The sequence below is a fragment of the Coptis chinensis genome, chromosome 7, assembly GCF_015680905.1.
Source record: "Coptis chinensis isolate HL-2020 chromosome 7, ASM1568090v1, whole genome shotgun sequence".
Lineage (NCBI taxonomy): Eukaryota > Viridiplantae > Streptophyta > Magnoliopsida > Ranunculales > Ranunculaceae > Coptis > Coptis chinensis.
In genome coordinates this window covers 89,381,353-89,406,072 of record NC_141462.1, presented here as the reverse complement: position 1 = coordinate 89,406,072, position 24,720 = coordinate 89,381,353, and the positions used below count along the sequence as shown (strand labels likewise).

General features: G+C 34.4%; 2 protein-coding genes and 1 long non-coding RNA gene across 4 annotated transcripts; 2 read left to right on the top strand and 1 right to left on the bottom strand.

Moving 5' to 3' along the window:
• Positions 1–414: 414 nt before the first annotated feature.
• On the bottom strand, positions 415–5,298 carry KT1 (potassium transporter 1). The gene is made up of 9 exons (XM_086571627.1): positions 4,972–5,298; positions 4,004–4,235; positions 3,455–3,700; positions 3,061–3,111; positions 2,706–2,966; positions 2,545–2,597; positions 2,315–2,429; positions 1,983–2,237; positions 415–1,881 (listed from the first exon to the last, which is right to left on the bottom strand). The coding sequence occupies exons 1-9, from the start codon at positions 5,260–5,262 to the stop codon at positions 869–871; spliced, it is 2,517 nt and encodes an 838-aa protein (XP_086427753.1). The 5' UTR covers positions 5,263–5,298; the 3' UTR covers positions 415–868.
• Positions 5,299–17,392: 12,094 nt separating this feature from the next.
• Positions 17,393–19,359, top strand: LOC147489801 (uncharacterized). 2 transcript variants are annotated; one of them, XR_015202901.1, is made up of 3 exons: positions 17,393–17,470; positions 18,101–18,254; positions 18,458–19,359. It is a non-coding gene; the product is annotated as an uncharacterized LOC147489801 (long non-coding RNA). The 2 variants fall into 2 exon arrangements; XR_015202902.1 differs by lacking the exon at positions 17,393–17,470 and adding an exon at positions 17,920–18,009.
• Positions 19,360–19,403: 44 nt separating this feature from the next.
• Positions 19,404–22,394, top strand: LOC147489800 (structural maintenance of chromosomes protein 1-like). The gene is made up of 4 exons (XM_086574734.1): positions 19,404–19,435; positions 19,609–20,026; positions 20,629–20,885; positions 22,157–22,394. Exons 1-4 carry the CDS (start codon positions 19,404–19,406, stop codon positions 22,392–22,394), a joined length of 945 nt encoding a protein of 314 aa, XP_086430860.1.
• The last annotated feature ends 2,326 nt before the right edge of the window (positions 22,395–24,720 follow it).

Below are 24,720 nucleotides of genomic sequence, written 5' to 3'. Positions count from 1 at the left end.
CAACGGATGTTGGATGGAAAGTGCAACCAACGGAGGGGAACAGAGAAGGATCCGCAGTATAAGAAGAGGAGAGAATAAAGAAAAGAGGAGATCTCAGTAGGAGAGGTGAGTGGACCGGTAGAAATCTCAGGCCACGTTTGTGTGTAAACAGTTTCAAGGTGTGTACCAAAGAACTAACTATGCTCCAGTGGGACATGTAAAGTCGCAGAGTACATTTTTGGTTCATACATTTTTCTCTTTCCTCTTCTACGTTCGGCTCCACCGTTTTACGGTATACTAGTGTAATCCAATTTAGAAAGCATTCTGTGATATGTACATCGCCATGATCGCAATACCCATCAGAATCTTACCTCAGTTCTCTGTTAAGATCCCAAAGAATCGCACAGATGAGAGGGGTCCTCATTCTCTCGGACATAGTATGAAGGCCAACAATACGACCATCAATTACAAAAAGGCAAAATAAGGTTTTGATACTATACACTGGCCACTGCCAGATTCTAATAAAAACGTTAACCAAATTTCATCATCCACGTTAAAAGAAAATTCTAGGATTTTATCACTTCTAGTTTCCTTCTACAGTGCTCAGCTATGTTAGGCTTTTCCCTTCTCTCTTTTTCCTCTTTCTATTACTTTTTTTTACATCTATAATTCTATACATACAAGTGCACTAACAGAGAGCTTACCTATGAAATATAGGAAGTGTATGTGGTCAGGCAGCTTAATCATATTTATGGTTCTGAACCTCAGGCCTTCTTTTCAGAACCAGGAAGTCCATCTTGTCATAGCCATATTAGTTTCTCCTTTTGACCCTGCTGATTAAGCAGTACAGAGGCAATGCCATTTTGTAGAATGGTACTTCTTGTACAAGTTAGACATAGTAGACCATACCGACTTCCATCAAAGATGTGTGAGGCACGCTTAGAACAACATCAGGCCCCCTACAATTCTTGCATAGAAAAGCATAGACGGCATTTATTGCAAATCTCTTGAGGAAGGAGGATGACTTTTTTGCCTTTGCATAGGAGTGACCCAGAATGTAAGCCACTCCACACTCCTTAGCTTTCAGAATTTGAGCAGACTCCTCTTTGTAAAAAGAATTCTCTGCAAGTTCATTCCCGGGTTTTGACACTTGGGAACTGGATAAAGACTGCACTATGTTCAGTCCATGATTTGGATAGGTTAACATGGGCCTTGGATAATCAAAGGTGTCACCATCAGATGTTTCAAACTCCTCACGTGCTTTAGTCATTGGACCCAACATGTCTTCTTCTCCTTCCATCTCTACAAATTTTACAATCATATCTACTAATCTATTCTCAAAATCATAATTTTCCTGTTGTAGATCCTTGTAGCCATATCTGACAATACACCGGAACATGCCGTACTCTTTTGCACCAACCCTGCCTATGAGGAAACGTTCCGTTTCTCCAACATAAGGAACTTGGACAGATTTGATGCACACAAACACTAAGACCTGGTGGAATGCAGGCAAGTTTGTCACAAAATGCCCGAAAACAGCTGGCACTCCTGTCACAACATTGGTGTATACTAGTCCTACACCCGGGACTCGGACCATGCCAAGGCTAGGCCCTAAAGCCACTATTCTCTTCATTGAAACCTTGTTCTCTACATCAAATTGATGCTTCTTCAGTGTACCATAATTCCAAACATACATGATGCCCACGATTATCAAAGACAATGCAAGAGGGATCCACCCCCCTTCTGGAACCTTGACGAAGGATGCTGAGATGTACAAGAGCTCAATAGACCCGAAAAACACTAAAAATGCCACACAAGCCGCAATACTTTGCTTCCACACAATTATCATCACCATACTCATCAAGCAAGTTGTCACAAACATTACTGTTGTCACCGCAAGCCCTGCAAATCAAAAAAAATGGTCGCCCTCAGTTCACAAAACATATGCGCCAAAGAAATGAATACAGAGAAGGAACATTTTAAAGATTACTTTAGGTACGCACCATAAGCATGGCCCATCATGTTTGTGTCTCTTAATCCAATCGTCACAGCTAAACATAGGCACATGAGAATCCAGTTGATCTCTGGGATATATATCTGGCCAAATATTTTACTAGAAGTGTGAACAATCTTCACGCGAGGGAAGCAGTTCAGTGCACAGCACTGGCTAACCATAGAGAATGTCGCGGATATAACGGCCTGACTTCCCACTATTGCTGCAAGAGTGGCAACTACGAATACTGGCCAAAATACAGGTTCTGCATAGCGAGATAATGAAATTAAATACAGAGGTGGAATACAGGGTAAGATGAAGGGGTTCTCCAGTATTTCTTGCCTGGGATAGCTTTATAGAAGCTTCTCTGAAGATCTTCATGGTGTCTGGAAAGGAATGCAGCTTCACCCATATAAGCAAGAACCAAGCAGGGGTACACTAGAAATGTGAAAGTGATCTGACATTTGAAGATAAACTGTTAGTTCACCTTTGAGAAGCATGCTTCTCTCTTTGTATTATAGGCTTATTGTCAATGCTACTGATCATACATTCATACTACCACAAGAATATACCTTGATTGAAGCAGGAGAGAAATGACCCAGAGCAGCAAACATGGTCTCCGCACCTGAGATGGATTGTTCTCTAGGGATCAGACAAGTGTCCCTATACAACTTTCCTATCTATTGAGAATTATGCTACCAACTCAAAAATCATGTATGAAGTTTTAAGACACCTGTAATGGAGAGAACCACTCCCCCAAGTGACACCCAACCTTCAACTCCAGTGCTTTTAAGAAACCTAAACATATAGGCCGGAGAAAGAGCACGATATATACACGGATTCCACTGGAATATGTTATATATACCAATGGCGCTAATACATATAAGCCATGCAGTGACAATAGGTGCAAATAAGAAGGCAACTTTGTGTGTCCCATAATGTTGAAGAGAGAAGAGCCCCACTAGAAGGACACATGAGATCGCCACAACATAATCTGGGGGAGAAGAAGAAAAAAATATTAATTCATACTAACAGAGTTGAGTCCAGAAATAAAGATAAGAAAAGGAAGGGGATAATGGATTACTTACTCTCATGAAGTTCTGTTGCTTTAATTCTAATTCCTGAAACTGCTGAAAGAACTGAAATGGAAGCAGTTAACATCTCTTTTCAGTATGCATATGTCGTAAAGGAACAAACGTGTTGCAAATACTAACATACCCCCTCAAAACTAGAATGAGGTGCAGCCATACTAACAAAGTTGAGATTCTTACTTTGTGAGAGATTGATTCAGATATCTTTTATTAGTTTAAAGCATAAAGAAAAATTGGAGAATTTTGCAAAAGCTGTGGCATCTAAAACAACTCATGAAACAATAAACCACTCCTACGACATCAAGCTTTTAAATCAGGGAAATCTATATTAACCAAAAGAAACCCCTTTCAATTTTACAACAGCAAGATTGAGAAATAATTAGATAGTCACCTGAAATCGCCGGGGTGAGTACACCATCTCCTATTGCCATGCATGTCCCCAGGAGAACAAAGACTAACAGTCCATTACGAAAATTTGGATGCTTCTCAAAAACTGATTTCAGGACAGAACTCTGCCATGTATCTGCTGATCCATCCAGTCCATACGACGACAACTTTTCATCTGCTGCCTGTTGATTGGGTAGAATGCAAAGTCTTGCATGTCTGCAGAGCAGCGAATACAGTGCAAAAATGCCACCTGCATTATATACAAAATGTGAAGGTTTAATTTTCCTTCTTTCACTTGGAAATTAAATAGTTGAAGTTTCAAATTCTAGCATCCTTAGCACAATTTGAGGTCTTTAGTCTTGGCAAGAACCTCTCCAGAAATAAGATTATATATCTCATATTCTCAGTAAAGCTACTTTTATTCTAATGGTTAAAAGTGTTTAACCTTGGGACTCAAGACTGCAGCACAATGCCATTAGTTTGTGCACATGCTCAACATAGATTCTCATTTTGAGTAACCTGTACAAAGATTTGATAGAGGATAGATTGGTACCTTCGCCATTGTCATCAGCTGACATCACGATGAAGATGTACTTGAAGAGAGGGATGAAAGTTAACGTCCAAAAGATAAAAGAAAGCACCCCATATACTTCCTCATCGTTCTCATGGAGGCTCAACTTTCCAGAAAAGGCGGTCTTGTAGACATAGAGAGGAGAGGTACTGAGATCACCATACACCACACCAAGACTTTGGTAAGCCAATGTGAGGGAAAGCTTCTTGAAACTCTGGTTCAAGACACAAAATGTTTTAATAAACAACACAAATATAGGATAGATTAACAATGTAGAGAAGCTTATTTGATAAAACAGACAAGTTCAGCACTCAAAATCTAATAACTAAGTTTAATCAAACCAACGAAAAATTATACATTGTAACCCTAAACCTCTAACTTATGAACCACTATGTATATGTCTATAGAAATCCATCTAAACATTACAACCATATTATCCTTGCTGCAAAGCTCGATTAAATATCAAATTGAAAATTATATATTTCACCAGGATTTCATTTATCCATACATAAACATTTAATTTAAAATTCCTATCAGGGAAAAAAAGGTGGAAATCTAAGCCAATTAATTTACTGCATACCGTATACTTATATAATGGATGCTTGACCAAAACTCACAACTTCTTAGCAGAAAAAGAGGTCATCCACTCATCCCTAAGGCATTCTAAAGAAACAAGGAAGGAAGTATTTTCTTAAAAACAAAACAACAATACTAATCCATCACTACTTTGCGTTTCCTTCCTATGGTTCGATACTTCAATGTGCACTTTGCTTACCTCTTATGGAAACCCCATCTTCCTAAACATTACAACAATAATATAAAGCCACTCCAAAAGTTTCTTTAAAAAGTAAATAGAAAAAGCTCACATATATCCTGGAACTGAGTAGAAAGTATGATGATTTGCAGAAAATGCACAAAAACTCAATGACAAAGAAGCTGAAAAGGTTTACCTGCTGTAAAAAGCCTTGTTCAACTGTTTCAACTGATGGAGTAGGATTCATGACTGAAAAAGCTAGCTTCAGAAAACAAGAAGCGTTCTGAAAATGTATAAAGAGGGAGTGAGTGAGTGAGTGAGTGAGACTACAGTTTTGTTTGCACTCTGTACTCTTTTTTGGTAGTTTGAAGAAGAGAATGACTTCAAAAAGGTCAAATATAAAGACTGGAATATTAGAGAATGTAGGAAGTGAATAGTAGTAAGTAGTGAGCAGGTAAAGCGTGTACAAAGAAGTTGTGAAATGCATTCAATGCCCCTTTCTCTTTCTCTTTCAGTCTCTCTCTCCATCCCCACATCTTAAAAAAAAAGTCTTTAAACTTGTGCTGCTAGCTGGCTTATCAGATAACACAAGTTTTTCTCCACATTTGCTTCTGAACTATACAGTTAAATTAGTGTTTATGCAATGAGCAATGAACCATACACTGGACCTTCCCTAAAAGCTTCAGGTCTGACCCACTAAGTATATTATTGCAGAAAACTGATGAATAGGTGAGTCACACATTTTGGATGAAGCTTAAACCTAGAATAATATCTTTCAGATATGTATATCTTGATTCTTGAATTCTCTATATGGTAATGTGGTTAATGATAAATGCTAACTGTGTTTCAAAACGATTGACCGTATAAATATGGTACTCGGCTTTTCTAAGGACCAACTTTCGTAATATGTGACAAAAATGTCACTTCACCACAATTTTTCAATGACAATGTGATTCTTGTTTCAAAACTGTATAGTTGCAATTTCAAAACGGAATTTGAAGTTAAGAAAATGGAGTTTAATTAATATCAGTTTTCCATTCTCCTTGTAACATTGCTATTGGAGCTTTGGAACAAAGTGTTCAGTTGCAGGTGCCGATTAGCGAAGTCGGTAAAACTTTTGGGTGATGATACCAGAGGTATGAGGCTCAAACCCCGCCAATCAGGGGCGGATCTATAGGGGGCGGGGGTATGCTGCAACACACCCAACTTTTCCATCGAAAAAAAAATACTAGTTATAATAGTGTATATAATTCCTCTCAAAAACATATTTGTAGTATATGTTAGTTGTAGCAGCCCCTTGAGTAGCAATCCTGGATATTTGTGGTATATGTTAGTTGTGACAGCCCCTTGAGTGGCAATCCTGGATCCACCCCTGCCGCCAGCATCAAAGAGTTACTAATCTCATTTAAAAATAGACTTACCAATCAAAAATAAATAAATAACAAACTGAAGTGTTCAATGTGGGGATGAGAGTATGAGACTGCTCCAAATAAATATATTTTTGTTAGCATTCCTTTGTCAAAAGAGTAATTTAAAGTAACAAAAATTTAATTTAAAAAAAATAAAAATAAAAATAAAAAAAAAAAAAATCTCTCTCCTTTTATTTGGTCGGTCTCAGAGTCTCAAATGAAACCACATTGCACCCGTGGTCCTCAAACCACATTGCACATTGCCAATGTTTGAATGTTGAAGACTTGAAGGTGTTTGAGAGGCTAGAATGACTTGGACAAATAAAAGGTCGAAAGGGCAAAGATTATTACCAGGAAACTTTTGATTGATTTCGTCCATAAGAGTCTGCAACTCTGCCAAGTTGGATTTTTAACCGAATTCACAATCACACAATGTAACATATCCTAGAACATATATGTTAACATATAGCAACAACTATCAATGTATTTAAATTTTAGAAGGAAGAAAGGAAGAACAATTTTTCTTAAAACTATAAGTCCATGTGATTAGTTTTGCTTTGTCAGAGTAATTCTGGATATGAAGATTTGATATCTTCTTACCTAATTTAGAAAATGGAAGTATTGTATACATAACAATCAATCTTTAGTGTTTTTCATGATTATCCATGAATTCGTGTTGAACGAACAGATTGCATGGTAAATATATGGTATCTATCGTTCGTGATTTCAAACGGAATCTCAAAATTTCACTAAACATTTCAATTTTAAAAAAATATCAGTTATAGAGTACGCCTACTGCACCGGTACGGATGAATCGGGCCTTTGTACAATACTTCGTGATGCAATACACACGCACTTTTTGCTGTGATGAGTGGCCTCAATTGACCACAACACTCTCTCTCTTCTGTGCACAGTAGATTTTCTCTTTAAAAAAATCAGAATTATATGTTAAAGGTCGAAATTTTCAAAATATGCTCGAAATATACCCTTTGAAATTCTGGTTTTTGAAAAATTTAGAATTCTGATAATTTCGAAATCTTGAACTATGATGGTATCACATTTTGTTTGAGATTCATCATCAATAATGAAAGTAAGCTTCACCATACGTTTTTTCTCTGGTTTGGTCAAGGTTTCTTCAAAGAAAATGACGATATATAGGAAAATATCAAACCAAGAGACCAAGATCCTGCACATAATCTTTAATTTGTTGATAATCCGTTCTCAACCACAGATTAGAATGAGTGTTGTGGAGTGAGTGTTGAAAAGTGATGTAATGATTGTGACAAAGCTATAAAAGTCCGCTTATAAGAAACTTTGAAAATGACTTGTTTGATTTTTCTTTTGGGTATTTGGATACGTAAAATTTGTAAACTAAAATCTGAAAAGGAAAAGGAAAAATCCCACCAAAAGCGATATTTTTTATGTGTGTTGACTACTTTGACTGTTGAAACATTTTCTTCTGTCCTTTTTGTTGTTGATAAGAGCCTCTAGCCCTACCATCTCCATCATTGGAGCCTTCAATTAATCGGAAGTTTTAAACTCTATCACCTCTTTCTTTTAGATGCACGAATGCAGCTAGAGATCAAATTAGCGATAGGGCACTTTTTTGTTGCTGTACACTTGTACGTATATCACGTAATATATATATAGGAACTATCAGCCAATAATAAATAGAAAAAAAAATACATAAATGCAAAAGAACTTCTCCCAACCTCCGAAGTCCCAAACTAAAAGTCTAGGTATCAATTTCGGTGGACATTGGTTTCCACTAATAAATAAATTACCTACGCTTTACACTTTTGTTTTTTAAGATTTGAGGGGGGGTAAAATTTACACTTTATACTATTTATACCCCTGCGATCGGAGATGCCCCAAGTCCCTAACTCAAGTTTAGAAATGGCCAATAATGGCTAGTATATTGTGTATTTTTTTTCCCGATAATATGCCAATATATTGTACGTATCATATATGCTCTCCAAAGTCCAAACTTCCAGAGTCTAAAATATATCAATTTTATGAGTCCAAGACTCCAAGGGTCCCAGCAAACCAAAATGATATTTTGAAAGATAATTGTAGATTAGCGGGAAAAAAAATGACGAAGGATATATATTTATCTGTTTTCTGCATTAAAAAAAAAATTGATCAATAATGTGGTGTTTGTGGGGACTGGGGACTAGGGACTGGACCTTGAGGTTTTATAAAGCAGTGCTTAAACAGTTAAACGCCTATACAAAAAATTGACTAATTAAGGAAAAAAAATCAAACAAATAAATATCTTACACTAGTATAAAGAGAGAAAGCCAATCTACAATAGAAATTACATGTTTTACTCTTAAAGTCTATCTATTATTAGGAATGTTATTTTAGCAACAAATTGTAATAGGAGGGGAAAATCGTCCGACCAACATAACTTTTCAACTCCACGATTTTGTTTTCTATTTTGGCCCCCATCTAGTTATTGATATTACACTATCAAGTACACATTAGATTTGAATTTTTAAATTAAAGTAAGAGTACAAATGTAATTTAGAATTAACTAATATATTTCATATCTCATATTTCATCTCACTAAAGGTGTTGATGGGCACCCGTTTAACTGGAACCGTAGAAAAAATTATGGTTCCGGTTCCTATTTTTAGAAATTGTTTAAAAATGGGTACTAAAAAAACCATACCATATAGAACTAGAACTGAAACCGAATGGTTTTTTAAACTAAAAAACCAGACCAGAACTGGAACCGGATCGGAACCGAACGTTATCGTATTTTTAACATAAAAAATATCAAAATAAATAATATAAAAACTCAAAACGTTCATTTATATATTAATAAATTTTATTTATTAGTGTAATATGTAGTTTTCATTGTATTTAATGTTATAAATAATATAAAAATATAGCATACAAATTTAAATATATTATTTTATTTAACTTATTATTAAATGACATAATTACTTATATCAATATTTAAAAATCGACTCGTTCGTGTGGTATTTTTGTGTTTTTAGTACACATTTTTAATAAGACCAATAAAAAAATATGTGTAAATAGTGAATCTCTTAAAAACCGGAACCAAAAATACCCACTAGCAACCGATGGTTATGGGTATGGTTCCACAATTTTAAAAACCAGAATCGTAAAATTAAATGGTTATTGATTGGTTCTTACAATACTAAGAATCAGACCGTTGACACCCCCTAATCTCACATCTCATATATCATCTTAATTTAAAATAACCATTATATCTCATATCTAATCTCATATCACATCTCATATCTGAAATTTCAAAAGTTTTAAACCTAAATCCCATGCGATATTCTCGATATATTCTAAAATTCGAACTTTACATTTTTTCACACCACAAATAAATTTACAGTGGGACCCTTTCATACGTAGGACAGTGAAATTCCGACAGAAATATTGATATATTCTAAAATTTGGAAATTATATTTTTTTAACGCAATTAATTTTTTAATGTATATATATATCTATATAATAAAGCAGCTTGGTCTTTTATGTTGTTATATCAAGCGGTCAGGGAGAAAACAGTTTTGGGAGATCTAACGATATAATAAGATTAATACAATTTAAGAGGGAATCGATTATAGTTAGGAAACAGTCTTATTTTCATATCTTTATTTTATTTATTCTAAGAAAACTTAGTAAAAAAAAACCCTTCGTTTGAATAAGTTTTCCAATAGATCCGGCTTTGTCCTAATCAGAGCTATAAAGTGGACAAAAAGGGCACTGAAGTAATTTTTAGCAGATATGGCCTCTTTAGACTTAGCCTAATGGACTTTGGGCTCACATTAGAAGCCCAAAGTCCCCTTTTTTGGCCCATGCACGAAAATGTAACTCTAACCTTTTCCTATATAAAGAGGGTTAAGGCTAAATTTATTCTCTCTTCCTCCCCTTAGTCTATAATTAGTTTAGTTTAGTTTTAGTTAGGTTTAGTTAAGTAATTAGTTGTAGTGTAACTTGGCCTCCATTAGAACCTATCAATAAAAAGTCTTTAGTTCTTCAATTCAATTATTCTCTTTACTTTAATGTCATTATTTTACTATTTTAATATAAATAATCCGATGACACAAGGCTAAAACCTCCATTAGAGGGGGATTTATGAAGTCATGTGAGGATGATTAGTTTTTAGTTATTTATTGTTTTTGCAATAGAGTTTCAAGTCCTTTATTGTGAGTTTCTAAAGATATAACTCATAACAAAGGGCTAGAGATTAGAAACCTCAGCAAAGAGATTTGTGGGGATGTTAATCTCTCATGCTAGTTAGATAATTATTATAGAGATGTAGGTTGTTTGCTAGGGATTAAGAAAGGCGAATCGATGACTAAACTAGCTAATAGCCAATCGAGTCGTATGGTAGATTAACTCCTCTCTAATCTCTTCTCATATCATCTATTTACTATTTTCATACCTTTAATCTACTATTTTGATAACTTAGTACTTTCATTAGTAAGTAGTTTATCAATCTAACATGCATTCAAGTAGCTAACGTACAACTATATAGTGTGGATCGAAAACGACTACTCCTTTATATCTCATGATTTAGAGAGTACCAATACACTGTTTTTCCTATTCATTCTACTCAGTGGCGGAGCTAGGGGGGTCAGGGTACACCCTGGCTCACCCTCAAATTTGGAAAAAAAAAACTAATATGTATATATTGAGAATAATTATAAAACAATTTATATGAATATTGATTTGTTACCTAACCTACATACACCTACACATACATCGTACGTAACATACCAAAAACGAAAAAGAAAACCTCATCAGTCTCGTATCTTCTCACGGATTGTTCTTTATATCTATTTTTCATTCATAGAACAATACTTTTGGTAAGAGTTTTATAAACATTTATTGTAATTCTTTGGTAAAAAAAAAAAAAAAAAAAAAAAAAAAAAACAACAACACTCACGTCCCAATATTTCATAATATATTTTCATTGGTACGTTATTTAAACATTTTATTCCTTGATATTTTTAAATATTGGTTGTAATGAATTATACCGGTTAATCAAATCCATGATAATTTATTTTGTTGAATGTGTTTCTACACTAATTTTGATTGTTTATTGTAATGAAATTAGTTTTGAATCTACTTTAAGATATTGATTGAAATTTTGGAATAGAACGAAAACAATTAAAGCAAATGCGTAAGTGAAGACAAAAAGAAATACACTAAAATCTACCATTTTACAATATTTTTGCCGTATTGAGTGGTGACAATTTCTTTTTTTCCATTGCCTCGGCTATTTTTCTTATTCCAGTCCTGACAATTCTTTGCTTTTGTAAATTATACAGTTTTGAAGTGGTTTCCTAGCTAAAGCATATATACAGAATATTTTCTATTTTTAAGTTTCTAATTTTCTAAAGCTAAATGAAATGTTAATTGTAATTTCGAAGATTTAAAAGGACAAATTGGATGTGTTAGTGTGTATTTTTTGTTAGTTGTGTTAAAGTGGCTAACCCTCACCAATATTCCTAGCTCTGCCACTAATTCTACTGTTCACACATCTTCGCTACTGTTACATCACATCATAACACAAATTTTTCTATTTATCATATCTCGCCCTCAGAGGATGCTCCAAAGACATACGACTCCTTCAAGCAAACCAAGCAAGATGTATGACACTTGCAAAGAAGTACATTTGGTAATTATGGCTTGCTCTTTGATGAACACAAGATGATCAGGCACCAAGATTAACTGACTCATTGGAGAAGTAACAACAGAGATTGGGCCTGAAGCCCACCATTCTAATTTAATTTCGGATAAAAGACATAGACTTTTTGTAATTATGTTAAAAGCCCACCCAGTCAATTTTTTGGTAATATTACAAATTTGTCCCTCACCCCATCTTCCCCAAACAAAAATCTAAATAGTTTGAAAACAAAAAAACAAACCCTAGTTCCTCCAAATTAAACTGAAAGTATGAAAAGTGTAACATGGAAATTTGAAATTTGAAATTAATGGCGATTCCACCGATTTTGTACATTAAAAACCGAGATCTACTCGAAACAAAAAACAACCAACTATTACAAAAGTGAGAAACTAAATTTAAAATTTCCATATATATATATTTAATTTTAGTTGTATTTTGTGTTTTGGTTTAATGAACTTGCTTTTTGTTTAAATGAACATGAAGTTTAAATGTTGATGCTTGTTGTTTGATTTTACATGTTGTTTTCAATTGTCAACTCCTACTACAACATGGGTGTTACACTATACGTCAATTACCATTGCAACATGGATGTAGCACAATCAATTACCATTCCAACAACCACAGTCAACTCATATTACAACATGGATGTTGCACTGTCAATTATCATTACAACATGGATGTTGCATAGTCAATTACTACTGCAACAACCATTGTCAACTAATACTGCAACATGAATATTGCACTGTCAATTACCACTGCAACAACCACTGCAACATGAATGTTACACTGTCAATTACCACTGCAACATGGATGTTGCACTGTCACCTCTACTGCAACATGGATGTTGCACTGTTACATTGACATCAAATAATTGAGATTACATGTACTCATATATGAATGTTAAAGAACTTAATGGTTATACACAATAGAAAGTGCACTTATTACTTTTGATTCAAATGTACTATAAGTATTATCGTGATGAAGTTAACATAAAAAGAATGGATCTTTAGCTCAAAAAGGTAGAGCGCTTGGGAGAAGAATCCCAAGAGGATGGTGGTTCAAATCCACCAAGATTTGTTTATATGTGTATATAGCATTAAGTCTCACACATAGTTCTAGCATTAAGTCTCATGCATTACATCAAAAGTAAGTCTCACGCATGGTTCTTGTACAACATCCCACTGCAATATGGATGTTGCATCTTCAATTACAACTGCAACATGAATGTTACACTCTCAATTAGAATGTTGCATTCTCAATTAAAATGTTACACTATCAATTACGACTACAACATGAATGTTGCACTCTCAATTACGACTGCAACATGAATGTTGCCATACCAATTAGAATGTTGCACTATCAATTATGACTGCAACATGAATGTTGCACTCTTAATTACAATTGCAACACAAATAATTTCACAGGATATAAATTCCATTATAACAAATGAAAAAAAAAAACGACTAACGAATAATCTCAAATGAGTATCTAACATTCAATAAAAAGAATACAATGAGTATCAATTTCTCATTAATAAATGTCAGAAGACCATACTTAAAAATCTCAATTAAGATAACAAAAAAAAATATGGTTTGCCAAGAACATCAAAACTGATCACAGACTAACGAATCACACCGGTGCTTTCAATTTTTTTCTTCTTGAGTCTACCAGGACCAATCTTCGGACTACACGGATAAATCGTAGGAAAGTCAAGCATATGTCTTGGCATAGAACCATTCGAAACTGGCTTGATAGAATGTGAGTAACATTGCCTGAATGCGATCACTGTATATCCTTCATCAATGTAGCTATAAAAGGAATCACCCTTACTACCAATACAAGCGATAACATGTATGCAAGGGATCAATTATCGACACACTAATAGTTACAAGTACATGATCTATTCATTAAATCAACTGAATGAATGACGTCGCTATGAACTAGAAACTGATTTTCATTTGATCTAACCACCCTCAAAGTCCTTATAGCTTCAACCTTACTAACCAGTACTATCTCCATTTTTGGACATAAAACGGAATTCCATTTCATAGACTCCTCCAATCTGTTCCAAGTCATTTCTATCATCTTTTCCATGATTCCAAAAAGCATAGGAATAATAGGCAGGAAGCACTCTTTAGTGATCCATATCATTCATTGAAACATTCGATCAGTTAGTGTCGAGCACATGTATCTTACCATATCTAGCACTGTGAAAGTATGCATTTGCCCAATTTTCCAATCTAATATCTGTCAAAAATCTTCGCACAGGAAAACCACCATGTTTCTTTAACTTTTCAGCACAAGGCAAAAATTCATGATGAGAAGCTATATAAGCACAATCAGAAAATAGCTTCACAACATATTTTCTCAATTTGTTATCTTTCTGTATAACATAACCAACATTGTTCTTCAAGTGCCAAAAACAATATGAGTTAAATGACCTTGAAAACACAATTAGAATATTACACAATGTATTCAACGTATAACTTTACAAAGTATGTAGTAACAATATCAAGAATTCAAAGTAAAGAAAATCATATATTAAATTAAACAATCAATATATATAGCAACCGCTTGAAATCACAGGAGTATGCAATAAAACTAATCTACATAAAGGGGAAATGCTTCATTTGTAATGAAATCCAAAAAGTCAATCAATACCAAATTTCAAAGGTTATTTTGAAACCCAAAATCATAAATAATAAAAACACTCATTTTTTTAGAACGATTAGAGGAAAAAAAAAGAGTGGGGAGAAAAGAAGATGGAGAGGCAAAGTGATTACTTTGATTGTGGGAGATGCGAAGGTCGACAGCTAGTGTATGTTGGAGTGTGGTGATGAAGATATATTTTGAGAAGAGATATGTTTGTGAGGAAAAACTTGAAATGGGTAAAATGGGCATTTTGAATAAAGGAAACACAAAGAAAAGACTTAAACTCGAAATTTACCGAAGTTGGAACCTTTATTTCACATTTCAAAAAATCGGGTGGGATTTAGGTGTAATTAATAAAGTCAATGGGTTTTAAGCTAATAAAGACCGGAATTAGGGTTTTAAACCTAGTTTTATGAAGTAACAAATAGGTAAAATAATGAGGACTCTAGTTAAGATTAGGAAAACTACATTACAAACCACATCAAATATCAATAGGTATGTATGACCTCTCCTTCCATAGGACATTGAAGAGGGGGACTTGAACATATAGGCCGGAAATTACGTTCACTTCATTATAAAGTGCTAACTATGAATGTCGAGGTGTATTGGAGACACGATCATAAGTTAGGAGTGGCATAACCAAGGCCGAAGGGACCTTGCTATTGAGAATTTAATGATTGTAGGTTTGCAGCTTCAGAAGTTATATATGATTGACATGCACCGTAGCTTCTATTGTTGACATAGAAGTATTGAAGGGAGCTTACATCCATAATCAGATCTTTGTTGGGTGCTGCTCATAGTGTTATTGTATAGTGCACATAACAATGACTTCCACGACAACCTAAGGTCGGTGTACATATTCAATTTTTGGGGCACGGTCGACGGTGACTCGCACCCGCCTATGGCCTATGGAAAGAATCCCTAGAGATTCTTGAGCTTTCAGTTCTTATCGATAGCATTTTGGCAATGCAATATCACTACACCAGAATTTAAGAATTAGGACACACTCTTGGGACTATATATCCCGTCTCTAATTAGGAACAATAATTACGGTCTTAAATTGTTTGAACCCCGTCGTACTGCTTTTTTAGGTTGACTTAGGATTACTTTGGTTGACTGAACGACATTAGTTTTCGTCCCAAATCAAAGACTAGACATTGCGTGCTTTTCCAGTTCGGTGACCGTCGCATATGATTTTCAGAGAGAAAGTGATTCACTTGTCTTTTTCGCGCTCAACATTTCGTGAATATTTGACTACCCCGCCCATTATTTCTTTCTTTCACTAACCCTAGTATAAGAAGAAAGTGAGGATTTGGTGGGAGGGCTCTGACGGTAAATCTTTGGTGGTAGTGGTCTGAGTGTTTGATAGTAAGAGCTTCAAATCTCTTTCAAAATTGGCAAGAGCTTCATCTCTCTCTCTCAAGTTTTGGAAACCCACACGCACTCTCTCTATCATCAATTTTTGTTTTTGTTAGAACCCCAATTTCTAGTCAAGGGTTGTGCAAATTTCTTAAATTTTCAGGTTTCTTATTTTCGCTTCAAATTTTGCTGTAGATCAGAGAAATTTCGGAGAAGAAGATGGACAACAAAAATGTAATCGTCTGCGACAATGGCGCCGGGGTAATAATAATTATTTTTTTGATATGGTTAGTGTTTATTACTTTGATGAATTAGATAGTTTCATTTTTGTAAGGGAGTTTGATCAAAATGTTTGCTTTTGGTTTTGATTAGTGGTGAAATTGCTTGTTTTGGAGGTTTTATGTGTTTGATTGGTCAAGTTTTAGGTGAAAGTGTGTTTTTTTATGTATTTTTTGGGCTGTCCCTTGTGATGGTGTTTCTGGTTAGATATTGGTATTCTGTTAGCATGTTAAAACATGAAACCTATTTGTAGTTCAATAGTTTTTGTTCTTCTGGAGTTATTCAGTAAATGTATTTGGTTATTTGAATGCTAGTTTAATCAAAATGTGATGAAGTGACCATGGACTGTGAAGTTGTTGAATTTAGGATACATAAATAAATGAATTTATTCCAAAATTAACATAACGTCATTTGGTAGTACTACTAAATTAACATGATCTTTTTAATAATGGGATTGTTCAGAATTGGGATGATATGGGCCATGTTTGGGATCATGCATGTTTCAATGAACTAAAAGTAAATCTTTTCATTGGTCCTGACACTCTTTTATTGTGAAAGATTATAGGATTGGTTCTTATATATATATATATATATATATATATATATATATATATATATATATATATATATATATATATATATATATATATATATATATATATATACAGATAGATCCAACAGAATGTAAGATTTTACTAACTGACCCACCTCTTAATCCTTCAAAGAATCGTGAAAAAATGGTTTAACGGTTTATCCTTAGACCAAACATCTCATATTAGTGCAGTAGCTGGTCCAGAGTCAAGATACCTGCCCTGTTGTGGTTTTATATTTGTCAATCTTGTTCTGTTGGGTGTGTGTGGTGTGTGTGTGTTTTTATTTTCAATATGCAAACTTAAGGTAATGTGATTATGTGAGCAGTGATTAGCTACTAATGCATGTCTAGCATATTGCATACAAATAAGTTTCATCTAGTGGTGTCTTGACTGCTGCAGCTAATAACTTGTTGCATATTACATGTTTAGCATATTCCTAACTGCTGCAGCTAATAACTTGTTGCGCCTCAAGCTAGCCAAGGAACTTGGGGTCAAAATTGGAAGTCCATGGGTTACTTTGTTCAAGGCTGAAAGCTTACCTGCATCTGTTTCTCTGTTTCTCTTTTAGCTAATCCATATATCCTATATAAGATTTTTCCACCTGAAACTGAAGAAACTCTAAATGCCCCGGCCAGTAGCGACTTTGAAACTAGCAGATGGGTCTTGTGACAAAGAATGAATGGGTGATGGTGGGTACAATGCTTTTGCAGTTTCATTGTGGATCTTTGGGTGAGTTTTCAGCTCCCCTACTTTACTATTCTATTGCTCGTCGTGACAACATCTTTATAAACATGCATGGTTGACAATCGATTAGTGTGTATTTGACTTTTTAAGCAATACAAGCGAGAGCAAAAAAATAAGGAAGGAAGTGTCAAGTCACGACATGTATATTTGGACCCATTATGTGCATGAACTTAGTGTAGACTCCCTAGAAAATCGAGTGTCTTTATTTGTTATTTAATTTTTGTGCTCCTGAAACTTAATGGTAATAAGCTTTGGCTTGGAAGTAGCCTGAGTTCGAACACATCATGGTTATTTAAATACCCTTGGAAGCGTTGGCTTGGAATTTAAAAGATGAAGCTCACTTTCGGTTCACGGAAGGATCTCATTTTTGTATGAACCATAGAACTGGTAGTTATTATTCATGTGACTAAAATGATGCTCTGATCTTATTCATAGCTTGCTAAAGATCCTGCTAATCCCCCCTTCCGAACTGATATAAGAATAAGCGAGTCAGACACAACTTTTGAAAAATATTATATTCTGAGGTATTGTATCTTTTTTCACTTTTGTGTTTTTATTTTCCCTCTCCTACTCAAACTGTGTTGGATTTTTTAATGGGAATCTCTTGTAAACAAGGACACTAAGTTGCAAAAGCTATTGATGATAAATCCAGGAGGAAGATTGTGTTGTCAGAGATGTGGAGGAAGAGTATTAGGAGGCAGCTACCTTGCCTGTTCGGATATTCACAAAACGTACTGAAGTTGCTATGTTTGCAACCAATCACATATGGGTAAGTATAAATTTTTATTTATGATTCTAAGCACAAATTCTGGGATTTGTGTCTCACATTATCTCAAATGGACTGGTCAGTCATGGGATTTGAAACTTTCTATTCGATTAAAAAAAACTCTTCAGCCATTAGATATCTATGATTCACTTTCAATGGAGTGAGGTTCTATCATTTCTGTTTGTTGTGGGACGAGATGAGTGTAGACCAGCGGTCGGTTCTTGTTAGAGAAGGTTGAGAGACCAGGAGATGAAGCTAGAAAAACTGCTAAAGAGTATGGAGTTATTGGAGTTTGGAGATACTGTAAGAGACTCTATGAACAGTTAATTGGAGGTATGAAGTTCATTTTTCTTTTTCTTTTTCTCCGTAAGTTTTTCTTATTTTTTTTTATACTCTACTATTTTTGCTTCTAAAAGTTAGCTAGTATAGGGAATCAAATCATATTTATTAACATTAATTACAGAAATCGATTTAATCATCCATTGTATGTTTGTCTGCTATACCTTTGTTTAGTTTAAGTTTCTTAAAATTAATTTTGATTCTTATAATTAGTTTCTGTAGTCAAGCATGTCAATGTATACAATTGAAGTCGAGGGACAGTATATGGCGTGTCCATGTAACATATGTTACGTTTTGTGTTGTGTAGTTAAGAATTTAGTTTGTAACACACTTGGGCATTATTTGGATTTCTCAATTGCAGATTTGTATATGTGTTCGACTGTTCGGCAAGAAATAAGAAAATTTATGTTTTCAACGCACAACAAGAATTAATATGCCTATTGTTTGGACGTGGGACTTAAATTTTTGTTTATAAACTTTGTGAAGGAATGAGTATATTTATATTTTAAGAAAAATGAATTGGTAATTGTAGGTATGGGAGTGTTTATATTTTAGGTTATGTAGTTGCTTATAAAATTTGTACCTAAGTTGGGTATTTACTGGGATTAATCTGCGACTAATGTTTATGAAACCAATGTTTTGTTTCATGTAAAGGCAAAACCATGGAGAACAAAGTATGAGCTGCTGTCAGTTATAATCCAAATGTTTTTAGGTTAGTGGTTGTTTTTTAGGTTAAGTATTTAGGAGTGAAATATAGTCTATTAGAGGAAAATTAGGCAATACTTTGCAACTCGAAGGGCGACTTAGTTTTTGATGTTCTTTGCCTTCGTCATTGGCTTATTTGAGTGGGCTTTATAGACAGGGCACGAGTAGATCCCTGTTTGAATAGAATAAATAGAAGATTCCAAACATTATATCAAATCATTGTTCTCTCTGCAAAGTCTTGCATTGTATTAAGCATGCCTAAAATGAAAAGAAAGTTACCCAACCAATTATCTTATAGCAAATGTTGATATAGATTCGAAATTAATTTGGAACATTCATATAGAATACATAATTGTTTTCGGTGGTTGCTAACTTGTCTGGTTACAAATTTACAATGTTCAAGTGCCTTAATATGCTCATCGTGCTACTATTCTGTATTTAAGTGTTGGCTCATTTCCTTTTTCTGGAACTTACACCTAGTTAACTTTTTTGCTCAAGATGATGTGGAATCAATTGCTTCCAAGAACCCTAAGGAACTTACTGGACTTCTTGAGCAGATCTCTGGTTCAGATGAACTTAATAGAGAATATGATGCTCTAGAAGAGCAAAAAGCCAAAGCTGAAGAAAAGAAGCACTTGTTTATTAAGAAGAAAACAATAGTCATGAAGAGGAAGCAGAAAAAGGAGCAGAAAGAAGAGGCTGAAAAGCATCTTCGCTTGCAAGATCAATTGGTATTTATTATGACTTTTTGCTGTAACCTTAGCTTGTTGTCATCCTCTTTTAAATTATTATTTATACAACTATATATAAGCTTATAACTACTTTGTCTATGGCTTGCGCCATTAACTGCATTGGAAACTGGACTCATGTTCTTCGTTGGCAATTTTAACTGTGAGGTAGTGTGCATTATTTTCTCCTTGCTTGCATTGAAGAATTATGTCTCAGCAGTCTATCTGCTATACATTTTATTGTGAAATGGTGTTCTGATGTGGTATGGTATAGTTGCTCCTTCACCCCTCGATGAAGTTGGACGGCGACTGATACTTAATTGCGTAGTCTACTCCTCATCTTTGATAGTTATCATGTCTTATAGTAAGCCTTTTATGCTGTCATACACATCTTGCATTGTTCATTTCCTTCCAAGTTTTTTTTCGTATCTTTCAACTACTAAATGACACTTTGTGTTCATAAGCTTTCTTTGTTAGAGGCGGATTGCATATGTTTGCTTTATCATAATAAGCTAAAAGTATGTTACCTTCCAAATTTGCTCTGTTGGGCATACTTAGGTTTTCTTTTTTTTATTCTTGTGAGTTGATTGATTTATTTTTTGCAGAAATCTTTGAAAAGAGAACATTTCTTATGGCAATTGTTGAACATTGAAAAGGATATGGAGAAGGTGAACGAGCACCTTGAAGCTGAAACGAGGAGTCGCGAAGATGTTTTGAAGGAGCAAAAAGACTATGAACTTGAAGAAAGTTCTAAAAGAAGGGAACAAGCTGGATACCTAAAAGAGATCACGTTGCGCGAAAAGAGAATTGCAGATAAGAAAAGTATAATTGATAAGAAAGTTAGTCAACTTCTTATTGTTATGTACTTACTTTTCCATTGATTTCGAAACTACTTTATATTGTACTTTTTCTTTTCTTTTCTTTTACTAAATTTTGCTAGATGGGGACTAGAATATTGATATTGCCACCTAGATGAGCATTTGACGACACAAAAATCATTGGCATTTTAACAAAGAGGATAACCTATTTTGTTGCATATTGGATTAGTTTGGCATTTTTTTCTTACGTTGATCCTTGAAAGCAAAATTCCATTTGTTATATAAACATAGTAGTACTCTTTCGGGTCAATCAATAGGCATCTACAAAGAAAACTTAGACATCCCCAACTAGGTTAGCAACCCCTAGCCCACTTACGACTTATCCATTGGAATCCCATGTCATACTCCCTTACAACCAACTCAAAGTCTTGAAATCAAAAGGTTTTAAATATTGATCCCCTATTGGTTTGGGCATTTATACGATTTGGTTTTCCACTTTTTGCTTTACTTTCAATTGTTGGGTGTTCAATTAAAGGGGTTTATTTATTATACTTCTTCCATATTCTCAAAGTTTGTTCAATTACCTTCAAGAACTATGTTAAATTATGTCTCTACCCTATAATTATAAAAAGGAACAGTGAATTTGAATGTCTTAGAGAGCACATCAATTGTAGCGGCTTAACCTTGGCTAAGTCGCTTATTCAGGTAGTGGCTTATCCCATTTCATCTGCATACCCGCACACCGGTGACAAACCATGGTGTTTGAGCAAGTGCCCATGCGCTTGTAAGAGTGAACGATGATATTTGAGACAAGTTGTTGCATCTTAATTTGTGTAATTCATAGATACTGTCCTGATGCATGGATTAATGCTTCAAAACATAGGAATTGATGGAGTTTCATTAGAACCGAACGAAAGAACTTGGCCTGGAGTTGCGGACAGATTGTTGAGACATTTTACATGTCGTGGTCTTGTCACTCTTTTGCAATCGGTGGATTTTTAACGTTTTTCTTCGGACCTTAAGTTGTCAAACATTTGTTTTCAAAGGTCCTCCGGGCACCTAAGGCGCTGATTTGCTTATGAACGTAGTTGTAGACTTGTAGTTTGTCAAAGGCAGCGCTTGGGAAGCCTAGCATCTTAACCCCCCCACGTGTAGCATTGTTCTTCTTATTGAACATTCATCAATGTTTTCTTTTAAAATTTCTTCATCTTATTTTCAGCAGCAACTGGTTGTTGCAATTGCACCTGCTTTCTTGTTTGTATTCCTGTTATATAAGCTTTTAGTTCTATCCCTCGTGACATCTTCCTTTTCCAAGACAACCGAAGCTTTTGAAGTTAAAGGAGGAAGTATCTCCCATCAATTCAAAAATCCAAAGCAAAAGGAAGGAGCTAGATAGGAAGAGAGAAGAACGAGGGAAGCATGACGAAGAAATTAAAATGCTACAGAATTATTTTTGTGATATGACGGAACGATTAAACAATCGAAAAGGCAACGATGGGGCTAGAAAAATTAAACTTGCTGACAACCAGCTGAGGGAATACCACGGGATGTAAGTGTCAGAGCTAACATAATGGAAACTTGTTTGATACATTTTTCCTTTGCTTTGATTGTTATGCAAGGACTTCAATATCATCTTTTGGTTGTTTCATATTAGGGTAAATCATTCTGCTGTTCAGTAAATATACTCTTGATAGTGTCCTTTTTAGAACTGATAATTTAGTAATCTTTTGTTTTAGTGAAATGTCAAACAAGTGCACACTTGTTAATTTGGACGATAGAAAGATTTAAGTGGAAATATTTGTTGCCTTCACCCATTAAGAATGTTTGACTTGTGCTATTACATTGTAAATTTTGGAAAATACCAATGTATAATATACTAATTTTTGAAATGTGTTCTTTTGGTATGTTGTTTGTGACCTTATTTTATGATACGAGAAACCTCAAATTAGGTAGTATTTAGCAGGGGTGTATGGCAAAATAGATTCTACCAAATAATATTTATTATTTAAAAAAAAAATTAAACCAATACGACGGCAAATAGTATCATTACTTGACTTCCTGAAGCAATATACGACGGGTGGTTATGTTCCACATTTGAAAATTTGCAATTCCATTACAAAGGAAATTTGCAACGGTTATGAGTGTCCTATATTTAACGACAACTTCTACTGTCGCATGCCCGTCGCATTTCTAATTCAACTTGCCACGTTTTTTCCCGTCGTTAATATTAACGACAGGGTGATTTGCGACGAACTCGGGGATACTATTTCCCGTCGTAAATCTCGATTTATGACGGATTTTGCCATCGTTTTTGGCCATTTCTAATGTAGTGTATATATCTCTAATTACAGAAATTTGTTATTGTAGTTTTATTTTTTTTTTCCTATTTCTAAAAGGAAATAGGACTTGAGCATACTAAAATGTATCCAAATGCATAACTCTACAAGTGTTAGCTAATGTCATCCAACTGTTAGATACAACAAGTTGTGTGCTCTCTTATTCTCTTTCCCCTTCATATTGTTCCAAAAGAACGTAATCTAAAACTTTCCATTGTTTAAAACTTTTCAAAAACAATTGGTGCTACAGATAAAATTATACAAACATTTTTAATTAAATTTACCCATAATATAAATTTACCCAATTCTAATATATATACTTTAAAACTCGAAATTTCATGTTATCTTATTTATTTCTTAAAGGAGGTCCTACATATGAGTCCCAAGTATGAGTTCCACGTATGTTTTTTTCCCCTCTCATGCGGATCTCACATACGGTCCTTTTTTTTTGTTGAAATTAAATAAAAAAAAAAATGTGTATCATGCATGCCTACATATCACGGTCGACAAAGGACTAGTATAGGATAAGGAAATATCATGCTTCCCATTCACAAGCATTATAAAAGTGTGTTAAACCGTCTCAATTGTACGATTTTTTTTTTATAATGACATAATTATAAATGATTTAACAACTCCAACTATCCAATCTTTATTTTGTTTGCTTCTGAATAATCATTTGATTCATAACCGTGCAAACACTTTAAATAATTGGTGCATGAATGCATGGAAAACAAATAGAGAAAACGATGGGTGCACGTTGTTAAAGATTCATAGCTACAACGAAGTGACGAACTAAATAATTTATAGATGGGCCCTTAAGTTTAGTTATAAGGCATGGCCTTGAAGGAAAAACTTGGAAGTAGTACTGTTGACTGTAGTAGTTGCAGACATTTCTTCTGGATTAGTTAGGTCTTCGGTCTTCTTTCTATTATGGGCCTAAATAAGAGCGGCTTTAATAACCTGAACAACCAAACTATCCTTACCAAATAAAAGATAAATCAAGGGTAACCCTAAATTAAAATAAAACAGCCTGCGCTTTAATATATGTTTAGGTTGGGATTAAAAATTCAATACACATACAGCTAAAATGAGTTGAGCCCGAATAGGCTTGGATTTTTACCTTGTCAAGATGGAACTAGCCAGACGGCATTCGGTATGTTCAGGCTCGGCTCCTCTGTTAACTAAAACTAGTTTTGAGCACGTGGCTACGCCACTCTGCCACAATTTGCACTGACCAACTTTTTCAAAAAAATACATTTTTGCCCCTAAAACATAACAAATATTAAAATAATATAAAAACAATTATTTTGTAATTGAAGATGTAAAATAGGGACAGAATCGTCCAATAGTTTGTATTGATAGAGACAACTCAATCAAAAAGTTGGCCACGCCATCAATAAAGCAAGTTTCATTTTTTACCTCTTAGCCCCTAAATAAAACAACTATTACATTTATATTTAGCTACTTTCTTATATTTTTAAAATAGAAATAGAGGGTAAAATTGTCTGAATTGGTGCGAACGGAATTTGCCACGGCAAATGGC

Excerpts from the sequence above, each read along its gene's own strand:
- LOC147489800 (XM_086574734.1), top strand. The coding sequence starts at position 19,404 with ATGTTCTTTGCCTTCGTCATTGGCTTATTTGA. Across the intron at positions 20,027-20,628 it reads TTCGCTTGCAAGATCAATTG|AAATCTTTGAAAAGAGAACA; the intron begins GTATTTATTATG and ends TATTTTTTGCAG. Across the intron at positions 20,886-22,156 it reads AGTCAACTTCTTATTGTTAT|ACAACCGAAGCTTTTGAAGT; the intron begins GTACTTACTTTT and ends TCCTTTTCCAAG.
- KT1 (XM_086571627.1), bottom strand. The coding sequence starts at position 5,262 with ATGCATTTCACAACTTCTTTGTACACGCTTTACCTGCTCACTACTTAC. Across the intron at positions 3,701-4,003 it reads AGCTGATGACAATGGCGAAG|GTGGCATTTTTGCACTGTAT; the intron begins GTACCAATCTAT and ends TATATAATGCAG. Across the intron at positions 2,238-2,314 it reads CTTCTATAAAGCTATCCCAG|AACCTGTATTTTGGCCAGTA; the intron begins GCAAGAAATACT and ends CTCGCTATGCAG.